The sequence below is a fragment of the Elephas maximus genome, chromosome 17 (assembly GCF_024166365.1).
Source record: "Elephas maximus indicus isolate mEleMax1 chromosome 17, mEleMax1 primary haplotype, whole genome shotgun sequence".
Lineage (NCBI taxonomy): Eukaryota > Metazoa > Chordata > Mammalia > Proboscidea > Elephantidae > Elephas > Elephas maximus.
The window spans coordinates 71,343,948-71,368,535 of NC_064835.1; the positions used below are offsets into that span (position 1 = coordinate 71,343,948).

Consider the following 24,588-nt stretch of genomic DNA (forward strand, 5'->3'; position numbering starts at 1 on the left):
GCCATCTACATGGGCAACGTGTGATTTTATTTGATTTTCCTGTTAATGAGAAGGTGGTCTTTACCCTTATCCTGGTTAAGCTGTTTGTGGTTCATAAGCAAAAGACAGTTGAGCACTTTGTATTTTCTCAAGGATTCTGTTAGTTAGAAATCATTTTGTAAACCTCTTTACATTGTATATTTAACCCATTTATTCCACAACCAACTACGTACAAAAGACACCATTCTAGGCTCTAGAGATATAACAGTGAACAAAAAAGCCAAAGTCTCTATTTTTGTGGAGTTTACATTCTAGTTGGGGAAAGTAGGCAAACAAATATGTAATAGGGCAGGTGTTAATTGAGTAGCACATAGAAAAACAAAGCGGGGTAAAAGATTTAAAAGAGGTAGAGGGTGCCGCTTAGGGCATCTTCTCTGATGAAATGACCTGAGACAGAGACCTAAATGAAATAAGAGAATGAACCTAATGGGTATTTGGGAGAACAGGGAATGACATTCTAAGTAGAGGAAATAGCAAGTGCAAAGGCCCTGGGCTAGGCATATGTCTAGTATGGAAGGCCATCAAGGAGTCCAATGGGACTGAAGTAGAATGAGTGAGGAGAAGACTAGTAGATACTATTCAGATTTTTATTTTTACTCAGAGTTATATAGGAAGCTACTGGATGGTTTGTTTGAGTAGAGAGTCATAATCTGGCTGAATTTTCTGTTTTCTGGGAAAGTAGGGCAAGCATGGAAATAAGGAGGCCAGTTAGGCTACTGGAATAATCTAAATGAGAGATGATGGCAGCTGGGGTTAGGGCAGTGTCAGTGGAGGTCATGAAAAGTGGCTTCTGGATATATTTCAAAGGGAAAACTAGTAGGATGGAAAGGGATTGAAATCAAGAGCCTAATCTGAAACATGTTGATTGAGATGCCTATTAGACACCCAAGCAGAGAAATCACATAGGCAGTTGGTTTTACTGGTCTGGAGCTTAGGGAAGAGGTCTGGGTTGGAACTGTGAATTTGGGGTCTGTTTTTTTTTTTTTTAGCACGTAGAAGGTATTTACATGGAGGAGTTGGCCTGAGCCTGGATTATGGATTGTTTATCCACAATTACAGAAGGAAAGGCAAACTATTGGTACAGAGTAGTAGGCATGGTGAAGGGTGCAGGTGCAAGTTCTTTCTGCTTATGTCTGTTTTCTCAGGGAAATGAAGGAACACTTATCCATCATCTTGTGAGGGAGGAAGTGGGGGGACATGTGGAGTAGTCTTCTTAGGGACGGACCAGGGAAGTATAGCAGAATTCCAGGTGACACTGTGGATTAGTGCTTATGACTTTAGTAGTGGGGGGTTTTTCTCTAACCATGTTCAACTTCCTGTGTGGAGGCAGGGAGTAAGCCAATAATACAATTTAACAGAGGTTGGGGTTTTGTCAGGCAATTACAGTAAGGAAAGAGTGCAAAGGAGTGTTGTGATAGACCATTAGACCATGGAATTTAAGTTGGGGTGAGAATCAAGGGCTTGGGGAACAGGAAAAATGTGGCTGAAACATTATTAGAGTCTGGAGGGAATGAGCTGCAAAGTTAGGAGGTGGTAGTTAGAGACTAGAATGCTTAAAAATGAGATTGTAGAGGTGGTGGTTGTTGTTGTTAGGTGCTGTCAAGTCAGTTCTGACTCAGTGACCTCATGTATAATAGAATGAAATGTTGCCCAATCCTGCGGCACTATCCTTACAATCATTGCTATGTTTGAGCCCGTTGTTGCAACCACAGTGCAGTCCATCTCATTGAAGGTCTTCCTCTTTTTCGCTGACCCTTTATTTTACCAAGCATGATGTCCTTCTCCAGGGACTGGTCCCTCCTGATAACATGTCCAAAGTATGTGAGACAAAGTCTCACCATCCTTACTTCTAAGGAGCATTCTGGCTGTACTTCTTCCAAGGCAGATTTGTTTGTTCTTCTGGCAGGCCATGGTATATTCAGTATTTGTTGCCAACATCCCAATTAGAGTGCCTCGGTTCTTCTGTTTTCCCTTTTCATTGCCCAGCTTTCACATGCGTAAGAGGTGATTGAAAATATTATGACTTGGGTCAGGCACACCTTAGTCCTCAAAGTGACATCTTTGCTTTTGAACACTTTAAAGAGGTGGTACCGATGTTGATATTGACAAGTTCAAGAGTGTGACCCTGGGCATGTATGACTAAGGTTGGATATAAGACAAAGTCATTGAAATAGAGGAGTTCCATGAACTGAGAGTCCAAGAAATTGGAAGCGTCCTTTGTGTAAATAATGAAATAACCGAGAATCTTGACAGAGGTAATGGTGAAGAGCTGGAGAGACAGTGAGCCTAGAGACAAGAGGTTGGTAATCTTTTCAAGGACTGAGGGGAAGTGATCCAGAAGTGTGTAGAAGACTGAAACAAAGAAGGGTAGTGGGCAGTGAGGTCAGGTGTACAAGCATCAGAGGAACTGGAGGGAGGGCAAATAGTCTGCAGCAAGATGAGTACACTACCCCATGTCTAGGCTCTGTGGGAAGGGATGTGGGAGAGACAGCAGCCCCATATGAGTGGGCCACAGAGACCCAGGGAGAGGGAGGTAGTCATTTAGATTAAGAAAGTGAAAGGGATGGTCATAGGAGAGGATGAGGAAGTAAGGGAAATGGTGTTCCCCAGTTGAGTGGGAGGTGAACTGTAGGGGTAAAGGACAGTCTGGTGGCGTTGGCTTCTTGTGGTGAGTGAGGTGAGCAGGGGTGTGGGGCAGATTGTGGTGGCCAGGCTCTGAGCACGGGTTGGGGAGGCCTTCCCTTGAAGCCTGAGCAACCAAGGGGGCCTGTGTCACTCTGCATTTGTGTTTCTCTAGAATCCAGTGCCTGGCATAGAGAAGACATGAATATATGTTTGAATGAGTGAAAAAGGAATTGTATCCAAAGAAAGAAAATAGCAAGTGAGAATTTAATGGCCTGGCTGAAAATCCAAATAAATTTCCCAAAATGTGATGAACATTGAAAAGAGGCTAGAGTTGGTCTCTGGAGGAGAAAAGAGATTTTGGCAAATGTGAGAAGGAACTTATTGCGAAATTGAAGTTTAGACTAGAAAAAATAAAACCATAAACAGAAGACGGGGTGTGCAAAGGGTATTTGAATGGACATATTTTCCAACCTATGCAGACAATTGCATGATCAATTTGTGATTTGCAAGTGGATTATCATATTCTTAGGCTGAATCAGAAGATGACTGGCTTTATGAAATGTTAAGCCTTGATCGTTCATTGTAAATGAAGGTTTGAAGTTGTAATATCCTCTTAATATATTTGTCTTTCCTAACTTGAAGATACCAGAGATCAGCGCGTTTGTTTTATTAATACTTATACCTAGAAACTGAAGGACATTATGCCTACAGACTTGGATCTCAACATGAAAAATTTGCATCTACCTTTGAAGATTCCCAAAATATTTTTTAATTACTTGATATCTTTTTTTTTTTTAATGTAGTTTATATTGAATTTAAGTTGGGGTTTTTCCCCCCAAAGTTGAGGTGGGCTACCTTTTCGGGTTACCACCAGGCACAGATTTTCTTCTGCGGAGGCCAGGAGAGTGCTGGCTAGTGGTTCTTGCACTTATCAAACGTGTTCTGCAGCTACCAGACCATTGTCATGCCCCATTCTTCTTGTTGTCGTTTTAGTGACAGCTATATTGTGCGTGTCAAGGCTGTGGTTATGACCAGAGATGACTCCAGCGGGGGATGGTTCCCACAGGAAGGAGGCGGGATCAGTCGCGTCGGGGTCTGTAAGGTCATGCATCCGGAAGGCAATGGACGCAGCGGCTTTCTCATCCATGGTGAACGACAGAAAGACAAACTGGTAATGGCAGACACGTTAAAGTAACAACTGATTTCTTTACGTTGAATTACAACCCTCTTCCCTTAGGTTATTCCCTCCCCCCTTCTTCCTCTGACTTCAGACTCTTGCAAAAGCTTCAAAATTTAGACCTCTGGAGCTGGCGCCCAATTCCAAAACATAGCCCTCACTTTTCAGTGAAGTCTTTTTACCACGCATCATAAAACTGAGATGCTCAGAAGCAGGATATGTGACTCTCTTGTTTGGTTCTTTGATTAATTAAGGTGTCTTTTTTTTTTCTGTCAACTGTACAAGGTACTCAGAACAAAAGTTTGTTCTTTATTATGAATCACTTTGTACTGAGCAGTGAAGTCAGCATTTTTAAAATGCAGGGTCTGTTCATGGAGCGTGCCATGCAGGTTTGGGTTGAGGAAAGGTAAAATGCAAAGGCGGGGTGTCGTCTGATATTTGGTTACTTCTATATAACTCTCTAAAGGACACTGTAGCTTTTCTCTCATAAACTAGTGAATAAAATATTTTTGAAAAAAGATAAGTAATAAAAAGTAGTGGTTTCACACTTCTATAAATAATCATACATCCTCATAAATAAATACTTTGGAGAGTAATCATTATCCCACATGGGTGAGGGGCAGGGGCTGATAGTTCATAACATACGATCTCATGAAGGGACGTAAATGTCTGGGGTTTTTTTGTTATGAAGGAGGCCATGATACAAAGGAAAATTGAATGTTCCAAGTCTATTTTAAATTAGTGGCCATGAGCCTGGAAGAACAGTACTACTATCTGTATTTGATCATGGCATGTGTACTCAAACGCCATCAGCTGATTTAGCACATGAAGGATGGTACAGAATCTCACTGAGAAAATGCAGAGATACCACAGGAATAGGTTGATGTTACCCTGAGACCCTTACTAGGGCATCTGTGGGAGTTTCTGTCTTAAATGTGCAAATTCAATCTTTTGCTACCACTTTTTATAGTTTAAAAATTTTACAAAATAGATGAGGACAATTTTTAAAATGTTATATAATAGGTTGGAGCCCTGGTGGCACAGTAATTAACAGCTCGGCTCTTAACTAAAAGGTCAGCAGTTCAAATCCACCAGCCGCTCCTTGGAAACCCTACGGAGCAGTTCTACTCAGTCCTGTAGGGTCGCTATGAGTCGAAATCAACTTGACCGCAACAGGGTTTATATATGGGTTGACGGAAATGCTGTTTTTACACTTGATTCATGTTTGAAAATTTAAAGTGGAGAATACAACGCACTGTTAAATGTCTATTCAGGAAATTTCCCACATGACAGTCAACATGAGTAAATCACTTTTGCTTATAAAACATTCACAGTAAACATGATGTAACCACACTACCAATGAAAAGTAAAGTAACTACCATTTATCTAGCACTTATTAGGATGGGCTGAGAACAATGCTAGCCCTTTCGTGAGTATCCCTACAGCAACTTGAATAAGTATAATTGAAAAAATTAAGATTCAGAACGATTCCTTACTTGTCCTTGGTAACAAAACTTGGGGGCCTGGGACTGGTTTTTTAAACCCTGTCACTCTGACCCCAAAACTGAGCCACAATTGCACAAGCTCAGCCATCTTTTGCCTTTAATGTATTTCCTTGTGCATGTTTTTACTTTTACACAGTTACAGTCAGGGTTTGTAAACAGTTTAGTATATCTCTTGTTTTACCTTAACATTCTCATAAGACTTTTCCATGTTGCTGATACAGGTTGATGTTTTGTTGTGTATATGACCACATTCTTAGTGTCAAGCATTGAGGGCCTTTCCTTTTTTCCCCCCAGTATTATGAATAGTGTCTTAATAGACCCTCTGGCACGGCCATCAGGTCGACAGAGTAGAACTGCCCAGTAGGGTTTCTGATGAATTTGAATTGCTGACCTTTTAGTTAGCTGCTGGGCTCTTAACCACTGCACCACCAGGGCTCTGATAGAGCAACAGTGGCACCCTATTGTTGTTACTGGTGAGGTCCAATGTTTATCCATTTGTTAAACAGTTGTAACTGTGAGTTACTTGTTAATGCTCTTTGCATATCTACCTTTTGGGGACTTATTTTCCTCCTTGCAATGTGTGCCCTATTGTGTAATAAAGATATTAATCCTCATCAACCATATTTGCCACAAATATATTTTTACAGTCTGTTGTTTGTCTTTTTATTTTAGTTGGAGTTCTTTTTCTCCAAACGTTTTCATAGGAATTTTTTGTTGTTGTTATTATTTCTATGTTAGCAGATTGTCTTACCTGGAAGGTTATATATATTTAGAGCTATTTTTCTCATGGTTTCTATGGTTTGTCACAGAATGTTTCAACCTAAAATGGCCCTTTAGATTGTCTAATTCAGCCCCATATTTTACAAATTTATTAATTTATGTCTTAGCACTGGTTTGTACAGAGTTCATAATGCAAACAAACTTCTACCATTTTGTTCAAGGCCCTTTACATAAATAATTTCAATTAAATTTCTGTAGCATTCAAAAGGAGGGAGATATTATTATCCCCACTTTGTAGATGGGGAAACTGAGTTTGCCACTCCCTCAGTCTAGGGCCTGCAGTCATGGGCAGAGCCAGCATTGGAACCCATGTGAAGCCAAAGCCTGGTCCCTGTATATTAACTCTGCATACAGTCCTTGCTCTCTGTCACCTCCCTGGAGTTGTAGATTAGCTTCTCTTGTTTATTGCAAGATGGTTACGAGGATGGTGCCCTCCTAAATGTGTGCCTCTTCCCCCATCATGTTTCTGCATCACTCCATCCCTCAATCCTGTTCCGTTTTCACTCCATGATGCCACACTTTTGGCCTCCAAGCTTCTATAGTGCAATAGTTCTGTCCACTGGAGGGTATAAGCCCAGATGGGAGCTGTGCAAATGGGGTGGGTTGTTGAGGGAGCCCCCTCTAAAAGGTGGAGTGGCACGCGAAAGGTAGAATCATTTGTGCTGTACAGTGGTAGATGACATCAGAGTTCCCAGCATTGCAGCTAGGGTGGGAAGTGCTCTTTCTGATAGAGACAGTTCTGTCAATAGTTTTCCAACGTCGTACAGTTCTAAAATTTAGCTACTTTTTTTATTTTTATTATTATTACTATATGTTGAGTCCTGTGAACTTTACTGCCATGGTTTTTGTGGGAAAGTCTGTATTGCAGACATCCATTCACAGGTGTTACTTGGAACATAGTTTTTTTTGTAAGTTGGGGGACAGTTTTCCTGAGCAATTATATGTAAATTAAAAAAATCGTTTTTGAATTGAATCTTACCTTATGTGGATTAAAGGATTTTTACTCTTTAAACAAAGTATGTGAGAAGCCAGCTTATGAAGATTAATCCCCAAATCTAAAAGGCTGATGATTTTCACTTGCTGCCCATCTGCGGGTCAGCAGGCGTTTTCATACACATTTCCCGAGCGTTTCACTGGCAAAGCTATCTTTGAAAGGCAGTTTGGCAGGACATTAATTTGAAATGTGTGTACTTTTTTTTTTTTAAATCAGGCAGTTCCATGTCTAGACCCCTACCCTATAGAAATAGACTTAGACACAAGATTTGTGTACATTAAACCGTACATTAATGGTTCACAAATGTTTTAGACCCCTTCACACTCTAAAAAAATTATCGAGGACCCCAAAGAGGTTTTGTCTTTATGGGTTATAGCTATTAGTATTTATCATGTTAGAAATTAAATTGAAATTTTTTTCAATTTCTTAATTTGACAATATTGTTAATGTAGATGCAATTTCCATGAAAAGTAACATTATAACTGTTTTTCCAGAAAATAATTAGAAGGGTGGCATTATTTTACAGTTTTACAAATCTCTTTAATATCAGGCTTAGTGGAAAATAGCTAGATTCTAATATCTATTTCTGCTTTCCATCTATTTTGATATATTGTTTTCGTTAAAATAGATGAGGAAAATCCAGCCTTGCCCAGATAAGTTGTTGGAGAAAGAAGCATTATTTTAATAAGCCTTTTTAGATAATTATAGGTATTTTTCTTCGATACTACACCAAACCTCCACCGTGGCAGTTTCTTAAATGTGGAATATGGAATCTGAAACCACCTCAGTGAACTTCTGAGACTCTGTTACATTAAAACCCACTGGTTCATCTTTCGCTTTGAGTGGCTTTTTACTCACGGCTTACTTTGTAACATCATGCATTATTCACTTGGAAAATATTGGTTTACTGAGTTATGCAGATTTTCCAAATGTTGACACATTTCAGTCTACAAAATCAAAAAATCACATTTCCTAATATCACCACTGATCTCATCAGAAAAGTTTGTGTTAGGAAGCGATCCAAAATTATAATTTTCACTTGAAAGTTCACGTTTTTTTTTATTGGCAGTAAATACCACCAGTTGTTTTCCTTGAAGTGACAGGCTCATTTTGTTCGTTCTCAAGAAAATGGCTGCCAGACACCTCAGTATGACTAACCATAGTTGGTCTCTCAGCCATTCTTTCAAATAAAAATGGTGATCCATGAAAATGCAGTTAGTTCAACTCACAACCAAAATGATCACACAACCCCTTTTCCTTGAGACAACCGTCACTATTAAAAATACCCTTTTCTCCCTTTTCCGAGCACATATTTGTACAAAGCTAGATTTTCTTCAGATTCTTCAACCAAAGCAATATATTGCCGTAAGTTGAACGCAGAGGCAGATAGGAGAACCCAAGTATGCGTTTTCCTTTTCAGCACTCAAAAGGCATCACTTAATGGTCAAGATTTAGTAAAATGATTTGTACTGCTTCATAAGGACTTCCCTAAATAAAGCTCGCATTGTTTTACTTTGTGTGATGGTGAAGAATCTAACAACTTTTAGTACTGTTTGGTGCCACTGCCTGCTATGTGCGACAGCAGTTTTATCCACCATTCCTTTTAGCCATCAGCGCCAATGTCAACCCAGGGAAAAAGACAACGATGTCTTCTTCTTATTATAAAAATATTTTTATCAGCCTGGACTCCCTGAAAGGGTCTGGGGTGGGGAGCACTTCAGGGGTCTACAGACCACACCTTGAGAACTGCTAATGTGTGAGGATGTTCATTGTTGCATTTCTGTAAAAATGACCAATTAGAAACAGCCTAAATGCCCATTGGTACAGAGAATGGATGAATAAACACATAAATCGCTACTGAGGAATAGTACGCAGCCTTTAAAAAGAATCCTTTACCTTCCTGGGACCCCAAGACACGTGGTTTTAAGGAAAGTAAAAGGCAAACTGCAGAACAAGTTACCAGGACAGCTGCTTTTAGGCATACACACGAACACATTTATGTATAAAGAAGCCACAGATAAGAGAACGGGTATAGTGTTCCCCACACCCACAGTGGGTAACTGGAAATGGAGAGGAGCTAAGGGTTAGGGATGAGTGAAATGGGGCCTTTTACATATTCATCTAAACTATTTAAATCTTTTACAAGATGTATTTCTTGTGTAAAATGTTTTAAGCCTCCAAAAGGAATGTAATCACCTGAGTTTTTTGAGCATTTTTTTGTTTTTTCCTTCCCATGCATCTCATTTTAAAAGATATTTTACAAAGCCTTTCTCAAGTTTTAAATCAGTGCCTGACTGCATGTTTGCCAAAACTTCACTAGACACTTGATATGAAGGTTAAAGAATCTGACCCTTTTCGTTTTTCTTGTTGAACTGAGACCTGTAATGATGTCATTTTGTTTCAGAGGTGGTTTCTGATTTTCCTTCCTCACAAAATTTAGGTGGCTGAACTTATTTTCACTTAAACTTTCTAAGAAAATGTGCCTTGGAAAATATTAACCAAAGGCTTAATTTTTTTTTCACCCTAAAAATAAGAAGAAACTCAAAGTCTTCATTTTTACAAAACCGTTTATTTTGAGACTTTGAATTGAGACTAATAAATTCTAAAATAGATGAACATTTGTTAGTTAAAGCCTTGGTTATTTGGATTTCCCCGGTTTGGAATGGGGCTGGGCTGACATTTAATCACTGCACTATTCTTAGGGGAAAAATGGCCATAATAAGGAATTTCATTATAAATAGAATGTGTGAGGACACTGTTGTCCGCTTTTAATACAGTGTAATAAAGTTAACTGCTTGGGACTGCTATTTGATATGCCAATTTGATTATTCTCATCAACTTAATTAAGTTAGGGAACATTTATTAGGCAGCACTTAATTTCTGCTTGCTAGATGTATTCTTGAAATTTATACTAATTTAAAGATACTTTCTAAATTTATACTTATTTAAGCAGGCCTTTGCTCCTTCCCCTCAATTAATCTAAATTAACAAGATGTCATTGTGTTCAATGCAAAACTTGGTCAGAACAAGAGCAAGGCTATTAAAACGTAGCAAAATCATTACAGTGTCCATAATGAAGCCATAGGAATAAATATTGTACATATTTTGAGGGCTTTTTGGTGAAAAAAGAATGATGTTTACCTTCACGTATTGCTGTATATGTTTTATTCTATATCTTTATTAACAATAGCACTGTGCTAGACACCGGGAGAGTTATTTTATATCTTGATCTTTTATAGTCTAGTTAGAGGAACAAGACTAATGCACATGAAACTGTTAAAGAATAATATGTAATGGACTAAATTGAAGGGGACAAGAAGAGCTAGAAGAAAAGATTTTGGTGGTGGGAATATACAGGGAAATGAGTTTGGCCTTGTTAAGCTTCTAATTTATTTGGTGTTTTAGAGCATCTTCATATATATGTTTTCACTGATAACCTTCGTGTTATTTCCATTTTAGATATAAAATGATTGAGAGTCAGAGACAACCTACTCAAAGTTAAAGCTTAGTAAAAGGCAGTTCGGAGGCTAGATTGCCAAAACCTTGGAGATAGTTCTAGTAATCCAGATGTAAGATTCACAGAGCCCCAGATCAGAGTATTAGCAATTGAAATGAGATTGATATAAAAGACATTGAAGGAACAATGAAATGGATTAATATAGGGGATAGAGAGTGCAGAGAGGGATTGCCAGTGCCAGAGATGGAGACAATGGAAGAAGCTAGTCCCAGAAATACCCAAACAGATTAGTCTTCAACTTGTCGAATTTGGGGTCACAGGCAGACACCACTAGAACAGGGGAGAGAGGGTCATCAACTCAGAAGCCCTGGCATACAAGCGATAAACGAGGAGCAAAGACCCAAGACCCAAGGGCCTCAGCTTGGAGTACCATAGTCAGAGGCAGGAGGCAGAGGAATGAGTGAGGTGAAGAGGAACATGGTGAAGGATCAGTACAGAAGGTGGTCACCAGAGCCGAGGGGGAGGGGTCACCAAAGATTGGATGGCTAACAGAGGCAAGCAAAGTTTCTTCTGAGATGGGGAGACTAGCAGATACGTGAAAGCAGGGGGTAGAGGGCTTTCATTAGCTTCCACCAGTGATGGTTGCTAAGTAGACTCCTGCTACCAGACACCATCATGGCAGTTCCAGAAGTAACCAGCCTGTGTGTTTCAATCCTCCAGGTGGTATTGGAATGCTATGTAAGAAAGGACTTGGTCTACACCAAAGCCAATCCAACGTTTCATCATTGGAAGGTCGATAATAGGAAGTTTGGACTTACTTTCCAAAGCCCCGCTGATGCTCGAGCCTTTGACAGGGGAGTAAGGAAAGCAATCGAAGACCTTATAGAAGGTATTAAACTCATCACTGCATTCTTAACGAGACCATGGGAACTCCCCAAGTGGTTTTTAATCCCGATAGTCTGCTGTCATGTATTTGTGGTTTATTTGCAGGAGAGCTGGGGGCCAGGTCAGTAGATGTCAAATCTTTGGGAGGATCCAAGGAGGATAATTAAAGTGCCAGTGAGGGTGGAGGAGATGGATTTCAAAATAAGGAGTGATCTCAAATGGTTTTTAGGCTTTGCTCTGAAAGAAAAAGCAGATAATTTCTGGACTTCCATGTAAATGATTTTTTGACTGATTCGACCTTGCCCTAAATATTGCAACTGCTTGGGTCTGCCCTGTCGTGGCTCAGAAGTGGAAAATGGATTCTGGTAGGCCCAGGAGCCTCTAGGTCTACCAACTGTCCACAATCAGAGGCCGGGGTGTACTGTCTCCACTGAGAAGGAAAAGGGAGCTGTGAGCCCTGGAGCCTTGGTTCAGTTTAGGCCTTGGCCTATGGGGCGAGTTAGAGGTAGACATTGTGTTACATTGATCATGGTCCTGAAGGGGCCTTTCGGTCAGTTCTCATCTCATGTTGGCCTTGGCTAGAGTCCACAAATGCACAAAACAAGTTCTCCACTTCAACCCATCAAGTTACCAAATCAAGGGTTAAAGTTTCTCCATGTAAAAGTTTCCATAACCAAGGTCCCGACAAGTTCTCCACTTCAACCCATCAAGTTACAAATCAAGGGTTAAAGTTTCTCCATGTAAAAGTTTCCATAACCAAGGTCCCCGTGGAGAAAGAAATATCAAGCAAGGCACATTAATGCCAAATTCAGAATTTGGGGCAATTAATCCCAAAAGAATGTACATTTCATTTGTTTATTTTCTTCATTGTGATTTGGGATAAGAGAGAAAAGCCAATCTTAAACACTTAAGATTATAACCAGTAATAAGAATTCTAGCTAGACCATGAGCCCATTAACTACAACCATGTGAAAACCAGAAAGAGAATTTAATAAAACCAGTATGTGTTCACATCGTAGATTTGACATAAGTGGCAAATATTTAAAATGTGTTATTAAACATAGTTTTTTTTAATGTTCAGAGAGAAAATGGTTCCTGTATCGTTGATGCATGTTTGCAGTTTGTCTATATACTTGATAATCCCTGAAGCTACACACAAAATTTGATTCTCCTACTTGTAATTTCTTTCTCGATGCACACACTACCTGTTTCCTATTAAACTTGCCTTAAACATTGATCGATTGGAGTAATTCCAAGAGAAATTCTACAGAAGGTATTTTGGAACTGATTTTTTGGTTTTTCTTTTTTTCTTTTTCTTCGCCTACTCCTTAATTGGAAATCTAAATATCTCTTCCCCTTTCTGAGCAATTCTTTCAATTTCAGTTTCATGTCATAGCAAAATATTTTCAAAAGGCACATTTTTTTAAAGACCTTACCAAGAAAAGGAGAAGATGGAGAATAAATTTCCCTTTTGGTGTATCTGTCACTTATGCAAATTCTGTGTTTTTTACTTTTGGCCAATTAACAGTGTCAGTTAGTTGGATGCACACATTATTGGTGCTGTAAGAGCGGGGGAGAGGGGGCCAGGCAGTGATTGCTTCTAGATACAAATTTTTGGTTAGTGTCTTTTCCAAATAGAGTTCTACTGATTGCATACCAAGATGAAGAAAGATGTGAAAAAGTAAATACATTGAATTCTAAGGGTCCAGTTCCGAAATGGAATGAGCTGGGTTTTCTGACAGGAGCCTAATCTTGACCTGGAAAAGCAGCGTCAACTCACTGATCCCCTGGTATTGCCAAAGGAAATCTCCTTGCCCTGGTGTCAGCTTAGAAGGCAACTCCCACAGTTTGGGTTTTAGGGTGCATTATTTGAATACAAGCTATTTAGTCAGGCCCACTCATTGGTAGAGGAAAAGACCAGAAAAGCTAAGTCAAGTTTACCCAATAAGGTTGTAGCGTGTCTGACTTAGGGTTTCTCAGTCCAGTGCTTTCCCGCGGACACCCCGGGGACCTTGGGGTCACCAGCAGAGGTCTGATCTCCCACCGCGCCCTTACAGCGGAGCAGGCGGGTATATCTGCCCCTTCTTTGGTGATTCCTCTCCATTGGCTCTTTCCCTGGTAGCCAGCGTAGAAGTCCGAGTGATTCATTGGCAACAACAGTAAGCCAAGTTAATTTAGAGAGCATCTTGGCAAGAGTTAATTAAAGAAGAGTAAATTAAAAGCATTTAATTCCCAGGTAACGTATTTTTGCTGGTGAATCACATTCAAAAGGAATGGAATGAGATTTCATGAAAATAAACCCTTTAAATGATTGGATTTGACTTACCCTCTTTGGAAACATTTCTGACTCCGTTTTTGTCTTTTTAGGCTCTACCACATCATCCTCCACTATCCACAATGAAGCTGAGCTTGGTGACGATGACGTTTTTACAGTAAGTTTCCTTTGTCCTTTGCTTTCCAGATTATCTGATGAGTAATCAGAGAGAGAGGTTCCGCTTAAGGGCACGAGAGACGCTTTGCAGTTTGGCATTTGCCTTTGCTGTTCGAATGTCTTGTCAGTCTTCTGCTCTGGGTTTGGCCATTTTGGTCGTGCTGCAGTGACACTGTCTGTCACATAGCACGGCCTGCCCAGCTTTCCTGGTTCAGCCCTATGTTCCCTCACAGTCTTCCCTCAGATTTAGGGTGACCAACCGCTCTGGCTTGCCTGGGACTGAAAGACCCCTGTCCGGGGGCAATTGACCGCCCTACTCAAGTCTTCTGTTAACGCACCTCTTTCTCTGGCTTCCAGGGGGAAAGCCAGAAAAAAAGTAACCTTCCTCGTGAGTAAATAAACATCTGATAAGAAAGGCCTGAAGGCTGAGTTGAGGTGAGGCCCAAGTGTGCGATGGCAGGATCGGTCGCGGCTATTTTGACACAGCTTGAGTTAATAGGATGTAACTGGAGACAAAATGGTTTCTCAGCTTGCTGCTTCATTTAATTCCTGTGTTTCTAGAAGTTAATTAACAAAGAGTTCATTGCATGCCTGCTGACTGCTTGGAGCAGTGGCGAGCTATAGGGCAGTGTTTTTAAATTCTTGGCCTAGACTCACAGTAAGAAATACATTTACGTGGTGGCCCAGGACACACAGCCATTTATACATGAAACCAGGTCGGACTTCACGCTCTGCATTCTGATTTTTCTCTCTTCTGTTTCATTTTCTTCTTGGCTTTTTATTATGAAATTTTTCAAACATACTGAAAAATTAAATGAACTGTATATCCTACACCTAAATTCAACAGTTGTAACATTTTGCCACATTTTGGTTTATATACACACATATACTATGTATTGGTCCCTGTATGCACACGTACGCAAGCACACACACGCGTACGTGGCTTTTTTTTTTTTTTTTTTTTTTGCTAAGCTGTTTGAAACTCCCACCAGTTGCCATCAAGTCGATTCAACTCATGGTGACCCCATGTGTGTCAGAATAGAACCATGCTTCACAGGGTTTTCAGTGGCTGATTTTTCAGAAATAGATTGCTAGGCCTTTCAGAGCATCTCTGGGTGAACTCAAACTTCCAACTTTCGCTTAGCAGCCAAACACGTTAACCGTTCGCACAACCCGGGGACTACATTGAAAATAAGTCACCTCTAAATACTTCCACATGCATCTCCAAAGAATAAAGCATTCTCCTACGCAGCCAGAACACCATTACCATACCTAGCAAAATTAATAGGAATTTCATAATTCCTCTAATATCCAGTTTATATTTCCCCAATTGTGCCCAAGAATGACTTTTATAAGCTTGTTTTTATTTCATATTTGAAAATGTTGGTTAAACCAAAAACGAAACCCATCGCTATTGGGTTGATTCCAGCTCATAGTGACCCTATAGGACACAGTAGAACTGCCCATAGGGTTTCCAAGGCTGTAATCTTTCAGAAGCAGGCTGCTGCATCTTTTTCCCATGGAGCATCTGGTGGGTTCAAACCACCAAGCTTTCAGTTAGCAGCCCAGAGCTTAACCATCAGGTCTCCTAAAAAATGTTGGCTACAACCCATTAAACTTGTTTGCCAATCCACTAATGGTTTGCAGCCAGTGGTTTGCAAAACACTACTTTGGGTTTACAAAGATGTGTAAGCCATGGCTCCGGCCCTCAAGGAGATTACAGGATGGTTTGGACAGAGGTGAGGTTGGCCTATGATGGAATTGGAGACGGGCACAACTGTAAAATCATGTGGCCCAGAGGGGAGGTAGGGATGTGGGGGTTAGAAGAGACATCGCAAGGAGGTAAGGCTGGACTGAACCTCAGTGGCTCTTGAACAGGATTGAGGAAGGCGTTTCTAGCGTGAGGTGAGGTGCCTGGGGATGGAGCATCCCAACCTGACCTGAGCAGAGCCTGTGTAGGAGTGTCAGGAAATGAAGTCAGTCGTCCCTCCACGGAATGCCTGGTGTGATGCAGCTCTGAACAGGCTTCCTATAGTGCTCCGAGCAGATCCTCTCAACAGTTGGCATGTTGCTTACATCTGTTCCTTTGTCACGTTTTGAGAGACAAACAACAGCAGGCGGGTTAAAAGGTGGCTTCCTGTGCTCCAGAGAAAAACTGTCCTTCGCAGCTGCTTCCCAGCTACCTGCCAGCAGTGATTTATAGAATCGGGAGAGGGAGAGAGGGAAGGGGATGATGGAAGCCAGAATCCCTCCGGGTTTTGTCTTCTGATCTGCAGGGGACCAACATGCTGTTCCAGGGTAAGGCCGAATGCAGAGAACTAATACAAAGTTCAAAAAGAGCCCACTGCTTCCAGCCACTCAGAAACTCACTGGACAAGGAGCACTGCTTAATGAATTGGATTCCACGTAGGCCCTGGCGTGTTATGATCAATCGCCTTCATTCCATGTGTTTACGAACAAGAGCCTGTTATTAATAGCCCCTCACCTCCCCAGAAAAGCCCTGTGATCAAGCCATTGACCATTGCAGGAGTCAAGGAAGCGAGCAGCTGCTTTAACTACTGTATCCCGTACAGCGTCCCAAGTTTTGTTGTGTTTTACAACTTCTGTTGATAAGACAGTTGTTGCGACCCTGGAACTCATTTATTACATGCAGAGTATAAATGATGATGAGATCCTCTTATAACTTGTAATGGACCAGAATGCTAGTAATTTCCTACGAGAACAGCGTGTGTATGGGAAAACCTTCAGATCCTGACTTGAGGGGTCAGGGGTATATCCCCTTCTGCTGCTGGACCCACAGATCTCTATTTCTCTGCTTTTCAGGGGATTTCTTGGGGCTGGAAGACCGCTTACGACAGTGTGGGAAGTAGACTGACACACAGGAGCATAAGCTCTTCAGGTTTCTGCACTGGGGACTGAGGCTTGAGGCAGACGGGCCCTGCAAATGCCCCGGGAAGCAGTTGTCTGGCCTTGGGTGTTCACAAGTGTCCACTGCCCACTCTCCCAGCTCTCAGCGTTATCCCCCAATCTGCTTGTCCTCCTGACGTCCCAGGATGGTAAAACCATTTTGCAATCCCTCGAAGTGAAAATAGCACCCTGCTTACCCCACCCACCACACCACACACACCCTGACCATCCACTCTGTGGCCAGTTACCAGCGTGGTGGCCTCTACAGTCTTCCCAGGCCTCTCGTGCCCATTTCCCTGCCTCCAGCCTGGTGCACATCCACATCCTTCCTGCCAAAGCCACCGCCAGACACTCCTGACTAGCAGCTGCTCTGATTTTCTGAGTTTTGAGCTGTTAATTCCGTTCACGTTTCCTAAAATTTCTCCTTCAACCAATTATGATTGTTCTCTCACTTTTAAAATCCTACAGCACTTGGTTCTTTCTTTCTCTCTTGCCACTGAAAAAGCATGTCCCTTTCTTTTCATAATTTATTTGCAGGTTAAATGAATGAATCCTCACCCAGTTAGATGATAGGCAGGTGATTCATCACTGTGGTCTCTACAGCCCTATGAAGTTGGCTGTATAGGTATTCAATAAATTCACTGTCGATCCTTGTGGCTCTTCCTTCTGGTATTGTTCTCCATTTTTTAAATGACATGGTTATACTACTATTTCCTGGTTTTCGGTAAATGTGTGATCTGAACTCCAGAGATAGCGCGTAAACATCATAGGCTTTCATGTTTTATTCATTTGCATTATTGTTATACCGGGGGACCATTTAAAGCTGGGTGATTTGTGGGGATTCACAGTAGGTTCAGGTCCAGCTTTTCTAGCTGCATTTTCTGCTCGGTGGCACTCAGTCCCAGCAGTGCCGCAACCATAAGCTTTTGACTGCACAAGCTCCTTCTTGCCCTCCCTTCAGCTTTCGCCCTTGCAGTCACTTGACCATGGTGGACTCTTCAGTATAATGATTAATCCAGTTGAGCATGAAAACCCAGGTAGCAAGGGTGTACTCACCGTTAAATATCACTGTATGAGGGAATTCCAATGTCTGAGCCATTTGGTACAAATTTGCAAGCTGAATAATGCAAAGAATATAAACCAACAGAAAAGGGTTAGCATTCTGTAGCAGGGGAAGGTTTTGGCATTGCTATTAGCAGGCTCTTGATGGTGCCTGCCTCCGACTGGCAGCTTTCCGTTCCTTTCACTTCAGAACTGGGGAGACTTGAGAGGGCCAGAATCAAAGGACACTCGAAGTCTGGTCCCTCTGTTGTGTTGAGCTGCAAACTGTTTGGCTCTGTGGATATGCTGAGCTGCTTTGCTCCCCAGCTTTGGGCTGACTTCTTTCTAGATCCCTGCAGTTCAAGGCTTTGAGGTAAGAAGGTTTGGAGACTATGAGGAAGGAGATGACTGGCAGTAGGGCTGGGAGTGGAGAAAGTGGGCTGATTAGAAGTGGAGTGGCTTCAGGTTTTATGGTCATTTTAATGAACAGTGTTCCAAATTCCTGTTTTGTGGAGTTTTTTAATTGATGACAACCTGGCGGTTTATTTACTGCCACAGTATTGTAATCTCTTTTCAAATATTATTGTCGTCTTCATAGAGAGACAGGAATGCGTCTGTAGTGTGTACATACTCCTAGAGCACTGTGATCTAGAGTCTGTGGTCAGGTGTCGTCCGAGCTTCAGCTGTCATTGTGATGAGTGGCTGGATTCTGGCTCTTAAGCTGGGGGATTAGGGAGATATTTGCTTTATAGAAAGATACTTGGGGGGAGAGGCTTGTAAAATAACTAAGTCTTCATCTTCTGTAATAAGAAGTCCTGAAACAATATCCAAATCTGAAAACCAGGAAATAGTAGTATAACCATGTCATTTTAAAAATGGAGAGAAATACCAGAAAAAAGAGCCACAGGAATTTAAAGTGAATTTCTATGGGGAATGAGAAGCCGAGACAGGCGGGGTGGGACAGAGGACTGCCATTTGATATTTTCAACTTTATACACGTATTACTGTTTTCTCGGCATGGTATTAGGAAGTACGACTCTGGCCTTCCACGTGGGCAACCTGGATTGGATCCCCAGCCAGTGCCGCTCACGTGCAGCCAGCACCCGTCTGTCCGTGGAGGCTTCTTTGTTGCTGTGATGCTGCACAGGCTTCCGCGGAGCCTGCAGAGTGAGACAGACGAGGGTGAAAGGCCTGCTGATCTGATCGGTGTCTGAAAACCAGCCAGTGAAAACCCCATGGATCACAGTGGTCCAATTTCCAACCAATCACAGAGATGGGGCAGGACCATGCAGTGTTTAGTTCTATTTTGTATGGAGTTGCCATGAGTTGCGAGCTGACTCGCAGCTAACAACAACAACATGTCTACCATGTAAATAATTGCACATTATACGTGGGATAACTGACAGAATAACTAGAAATGTTTGGCTTGCTAGGGAGACAAGGACAGCTGTGGACATACATCCAACAACTTAGAGTTCTAGGTCCTGGAATTGGAAGGAATTTTGAGTTCATCTGATCTAACGACCTTTACTTACTAGTAAAGTAGGATTTGCCTCATTTTATACAAGCAGTTGCAGACAAAGCCCAGAGACCAGATGGGTGACTTGGCTAAGATCACACAAGTAGTTCTGGGTGGAAGAGCCGAAAATACCATCTTCCAACCTTTCAAGTTCATCACTGCTGTTTTTCTCTTCCTCTGTTGAATAATTATATTTATGATATTTTAGCTGTTCTGTTTTTTAAACACAAGAGTGAGTTTTAGGGTTCTCCTGGATTCAGGTTAGAGAAGGGAGAAATAAGAGGACCAGTATATAAACAATGCCCCATGTGGCATTGATATGATGGTACTCATTGCCGTCAAGTCGATTCCGACTCAGAGTGACCATGTAGGACTGAGAAGAACTGACCCATATGGTTTCCAAGGAGCACCTGGTGGATTCGAACTGCTGACCTTTTGGTTAGCAGCCATAGCTCTTAACCACTATGCCGCCAGGGTTTCCAAAATAGCAACTTGAAACAAGACTTGGTCATAGGAAGGGCCATCCCACATAAGGCTGTGGTTTTTGTTTGTTTGTTTTGGGGTTTTGTTGTTTGTTTTGTTTGTCTTCAGCATGTGAGGTTCCCCTGCCCCTTCTAGGTTTAAACTTTTGTTGTTGTTGTGTGCTGTTGACTCTGACTCATAGAGACCCTGTGTGACAGAGTAGAACTGCCTCATAGAGTTTCCTAGGCTGTAATCTCTATGGGAGCTGATCACCAGGTCTTTTCTCCTGAGGTTAGCAGCTGAGCACTTAACCATTGTGCACCAGGGCTCCTTAAGGTTAAACTACGCCCAGCATATTTTCGTTTTGGATTTGGGCAGCTCTTCTCAACCGGTATTCCTCAAGAGAATTAAGCCTTAGCATCCTAAGGCATCCATCGTATATAAGGGATTAACTTCTCTCCTGTGTGTCTAGAATGGCACAGTGTAGCATCCTCTGGAGAACTGAGAAAAGAGTCATTTACACCATTTTGTGTGGGACTTAATTCTCTCATGGGACCCAGTTGCAAAGGGCTGGTGTCTGACTCCTGTTTTGGTGTGTTGTCATCGTACATTCTTTCTTCAGGTGGGCGGTCCTTCATACAGGAAAAATTCCACATCTTTTCTTGCAGCATCAGCTTCTAGCCGTGTTTTGCCCAGACTGGAAATCTTGGTCCTTCCTCGTGCCCTATGCTTGAACCCTTGACTTCTGTTGATTGGAAACTGCATTTCATTGCTTTCTGGCTGTTCAGAGCAGTTGTCCCTAATGACATCCCAGATCCCTCCCATCTACCCCAGGTGTTTTTTAAAGCGCGGTTAAAACCAAAGTCCTAAGAAGCAATTTGTTTTGTCCAGATGACTTTTGAATATTTGCAAATTGTGCTTATTTTTGTTCCTGCTTAAATAGAAAAAAATTAGTTCATTGAATTTTGTAATTATCAAAGTTTCATTTATGGCAATGAAAGAATACCACAGATTTTTCCTTTTCTTGAGGCTTTTTCTGCCTACTCCTTCCCCAACAAACACTAAAGCTGTGGGCAAATTTCCCAATTTTGTAAGAAATGGGGTTAATTTACTGATTTTCTTAAAAAGAGAGTTTTTTTGAAATGGTGAAATGATGTGTGACCCCTGAGTTTGTGAAGTTTGGACTCTCGGGAAAGGCCTGGATCCCAAACTTGGCTCTGCTGTTAACTGTGATCTTTGACCCTTTGGACTCAAAACCCTTTCAGGGAGAACATATTTCCTTTGAGTCTCTAGTCACTGACCCAAGGGGAGGGGAAGGGAAAGAAACTGTCCTTCCTTGGGGTGACATGGAACTTTCTCTGCCCCCAAAACTGTACACTGCACTTTCACATATGCAAACCAAAAAAAAAAAAAAACCAAACCCACTGCCGTTGAGCTGATTCCAACTCATAGCGACCCTACAGGACAGAGTAGAACTGCCCCATAGAGTTTCCAAGGAGCGCCTGGCAGATTTGAACTGTTGACCTCTTGGTTAGCAGCCATAGATAGCTCTTGACCACTACGCCACCAGGGTTCCTTCACGTATGCATCTGTATTTAATCCTCACAACCTCCCTGTGGTTGTACTGAGAACTTCCGTTGTGCAGATAAAGCCCCCAAGTCTCAGAGAAAGCAATGTGGGGTAGGTTCCACACTCTGCTCGCCCAGAATGCCAACCCCAAACCTGTTTGCTACCTTTCAGAGGTTTACAAAACATCGATATTTAGCCAATAAATTTCACTACATTTTACGTATTAAATATGCTAGAGTCTTCTCATTGCACAAGAGCCGCCTAAATGATAGACTTTGCAACTAGTGTGTGGACTTGAAGCCTCAGCCATCTGTTTAGTGGAGTCGTGAGGCGTCCCTTGTCACTAACGCCTCAGTCACATTTTAGAAAATCCATTGATGAAAATGTCTGAGTATATATAATTTACGTATTTCCCCCCTTTGGGTTGGTAGAAATATTCAAAAGCCATCAGGACAAGACAACCATTGACTTCTCAGAAGACATTACACTAGGTAGTTGAGCCTCAGAAGGCCCCTGGCGCAGGGTGTTTGGATGAGCTGTTGGTTTTAACTGGAGCAAAGCAAGCTTCTCCCCTCAGCATCTACCAGGACTGACTGACTGTGGTCCATCCTTTCTTCTCTGGTCAACTGGAAGTTGTCAGCCATTCTGTCAACAGGTCTTTGGGAACAGGTAGCTCCAGTTCGACTGTGCTGAGGGCCTGTACTGGTTCCAGGTACCCTCTTTCCAAGAGGCAGGCAGAACAGGAAAGGCCAGCCCCACGATCTGTTTTGACCGCAGCAAGAAGGCAGTTTGGATCTATGAGGAAGCCACTGGGCAAGGCAGGAAAATGATGACTTTGTCCTACACTCCAGGGCATTCCCCTCTCTCAGACCCAGAAGATAAGGTCGACTTTTTTGTGTGTGTGTGGGGTGGGGGGGGGGGGGGGATGTCGACACAATTAAAAAAAAAAGTTTCAGAATTTTGAAGGTAGATGAAATTTCGACATGAAAGAACTCTGATAAACCCACAACTTAGCTTTGCTGGAACGACCAACAGGTTGGGAGCAGAAAAGCTGGTGTCTTGGATTGAATTGTGTCCCCCAAAAATGTGTGTTTTAGTTTGGCTGGGCCATGATTCCCAATATTGTGTGATTGTCCACCATTTTGTCATCTGATGTGATTTTTCTTTGTGTTGTAAATCCTGCCTCTTATGATGTTAATGACGGGGGATGGGCAGCTGCTGTGTTCATGAGGCAGGACTCAATCTACATGATTGGATTAGGCTTTGAGCCGGTTTCTTTTGGGATATAAAAGAGAGAAACAAGCAGAGAAACAGAAGGACCTCATACCACCAAGAAAGCAGTGTCGGGAGCAGAGCATGTCCTTTGGACCTGGGGTCCCTGCGCTGAGAAGCTCCTAGTCCAAGGGAAGATTGATGAGAAGGCTGACAGAGAGAAAGCCTTCCCCTGGAGCTGACACCCTGAATTTGGACTTTTAGCCTACTTTACCATGAAGAAGTAAATTTCTATTTGTTAAAGCCATCCACTTGTGGTATTTCTATTATAGCAGCACTAGATAACTAAGACAGCTGAGTTTCAGGTAACTGGCTAGTATAGGTGTATGTACTCTCTATCAATTAATAAAATGGAAATAATAGTGTCTTACTCTCCACAGTTTAAAAAGATGAGATGATATATGTGTAAATGAAAAGAGATACAAGTAGGAGGGCTTAACAGAATGTCTCTGGGCTTCTTGAAATTGAGACATTTTAATTGCTTTAATTTGGCCACTGTACATATTGCATGTTTAAAAAAAAAATCCTCCTCTTACTATGTAACATGAGTTTGATAATTGCTGTCATTTAAAGATAAAGGGGCTCCCTTCCATGGTTCCAAGGCCTTCCACGCCACTCCATCCCGAGCTGGGTCTCAGCCAACAGAAGTTAAGGGATGGCACTGATCCCCAGTATCAACTGCAGAGCAGAGGCTACCCTTCCAAAAGCAGGGCATGTGTATGTATATATGTATGTATCTGTATATACATTTATATATATATATATACTTTTTTTTTTTTTTTTTTTTTTTAGTAGCACGGGACCCAAGAGGTCCTTGTAATAGGAAAACTATTGCTTTGATTGCATCAGCTGTTGAGATCTATTTTGGTGATGGATTGTAGCAAAAATAATGCAAATTGTGGTCATAACTGCTAGTTAAAAAATAAATAAAGCAGTTGCCGTCGAGTCAGTTCCGACTCCCGCAATCCCATGTGTGTCAGAGTAGAGCTGTTCTCCAAAGGGTTTCCGATGGCTGTGATCTTATGGGAGTAGATCGGCAGGACTGTCCTCTGGGTGGACTCAAACCGCAAACCTTTGGGTTAGTAGCTGAGCATTTACCTGTTTCTGCCACCCAGGGACTCCCAGCACTACTTAGCCACCCCTAAAAATCTACAATACCAGCAGCATCTGCATTCAAGGCAAAAATCCTCCTTAGTCAAACCAAATGAATCCTGTGGCTCTTACATCAACTAAGCAGTGGGCTAAGGCAAACTCCTCTGCCCTGCAGTGTTCTTGGCAGGGTGAGGGCTACACTTGAAGGTGTTAGAGCTTAGACAGACCTTGGGATCATCCAGTGCAGCCCCCTCATTTTACTCTTGAGGAAACTGAGACCCAAAGAAGTTAAACAGCTCGTCCAGGATGAATGGCCTAGCTGGCCTGGTATCGAGGTTTTCCAATTCCATCAGTCTACTGTTGTTTTGGAGGCCTGGTGGCATAGTGGTTAAGAACTCAGTTGCTAACCAAAAGGTCGGGAGTTCAAATCCACCAGCCGCTCCTTAGAAACCCTATGGGGCAGTTCTACTCTGTCCTGTAGGGTTGCCATGAGTCAGAATAGACTCAGTGACAACAGGTTTTGGGTGGGTTTTTTCGTTCCCTCTTTTTTTTTTTTTTTTTTTTTTTTACTGCTGTTTTTGCTTTGCGGTGCTGCATGAGTCCTGGATGATGCGGTCTGCTTAAGCAACTTCTTAACTTTCTATACCTTGTTCAAAAGACGTATAAACCTGTCGACCTCCTGAAATGGCTGCTCAGCGAGGGCTTGGCTCCTTGTGCTGTGTGCTGCCTTCTGCCTGCTCTCGTGTTCCTGGGGACCCTGGGATGATGAAATACTTGTTTGCTCACCTCCCTAGAGACGAGTTATCCCATTTGTCCCCATCCCCAAGAGGGAG

General features: G+C 42.0%; 1 protein-coding gene across 2 annotated transcripts in view; it reads left to right on the forward strand.

Moving 5' to 3' along the window:
* SPRED2 (sprouty related EVH1 domain containing 2) overlaps positions 1 to 24,588 on the forward strand; it is a 127,451-nt gene that overhangs the window by 89,707 nt on the left and 13,156 nt on the right. For both annotated transcript variants that reach the window (XM_049857373.1, XM_049857374.1), the window contains exons 2-4: positions 3,658 to 3,835; positions 11,298 to 11,466; positions 13,830 to 13,894. In XM_049857373.1, coding sequence (XP_049713330.1) covers positions 3,658 to 3,835; positions 11,298 to 11,466; positions 13,830 to 13,894 — 412 coding nt within the window. The remainder of the gene's footprint in view (positions 1 to 3,657; positions 3,836 to 11,297; positions 11,467 to 13,829; positions 13,895 to 24,588) is intronic.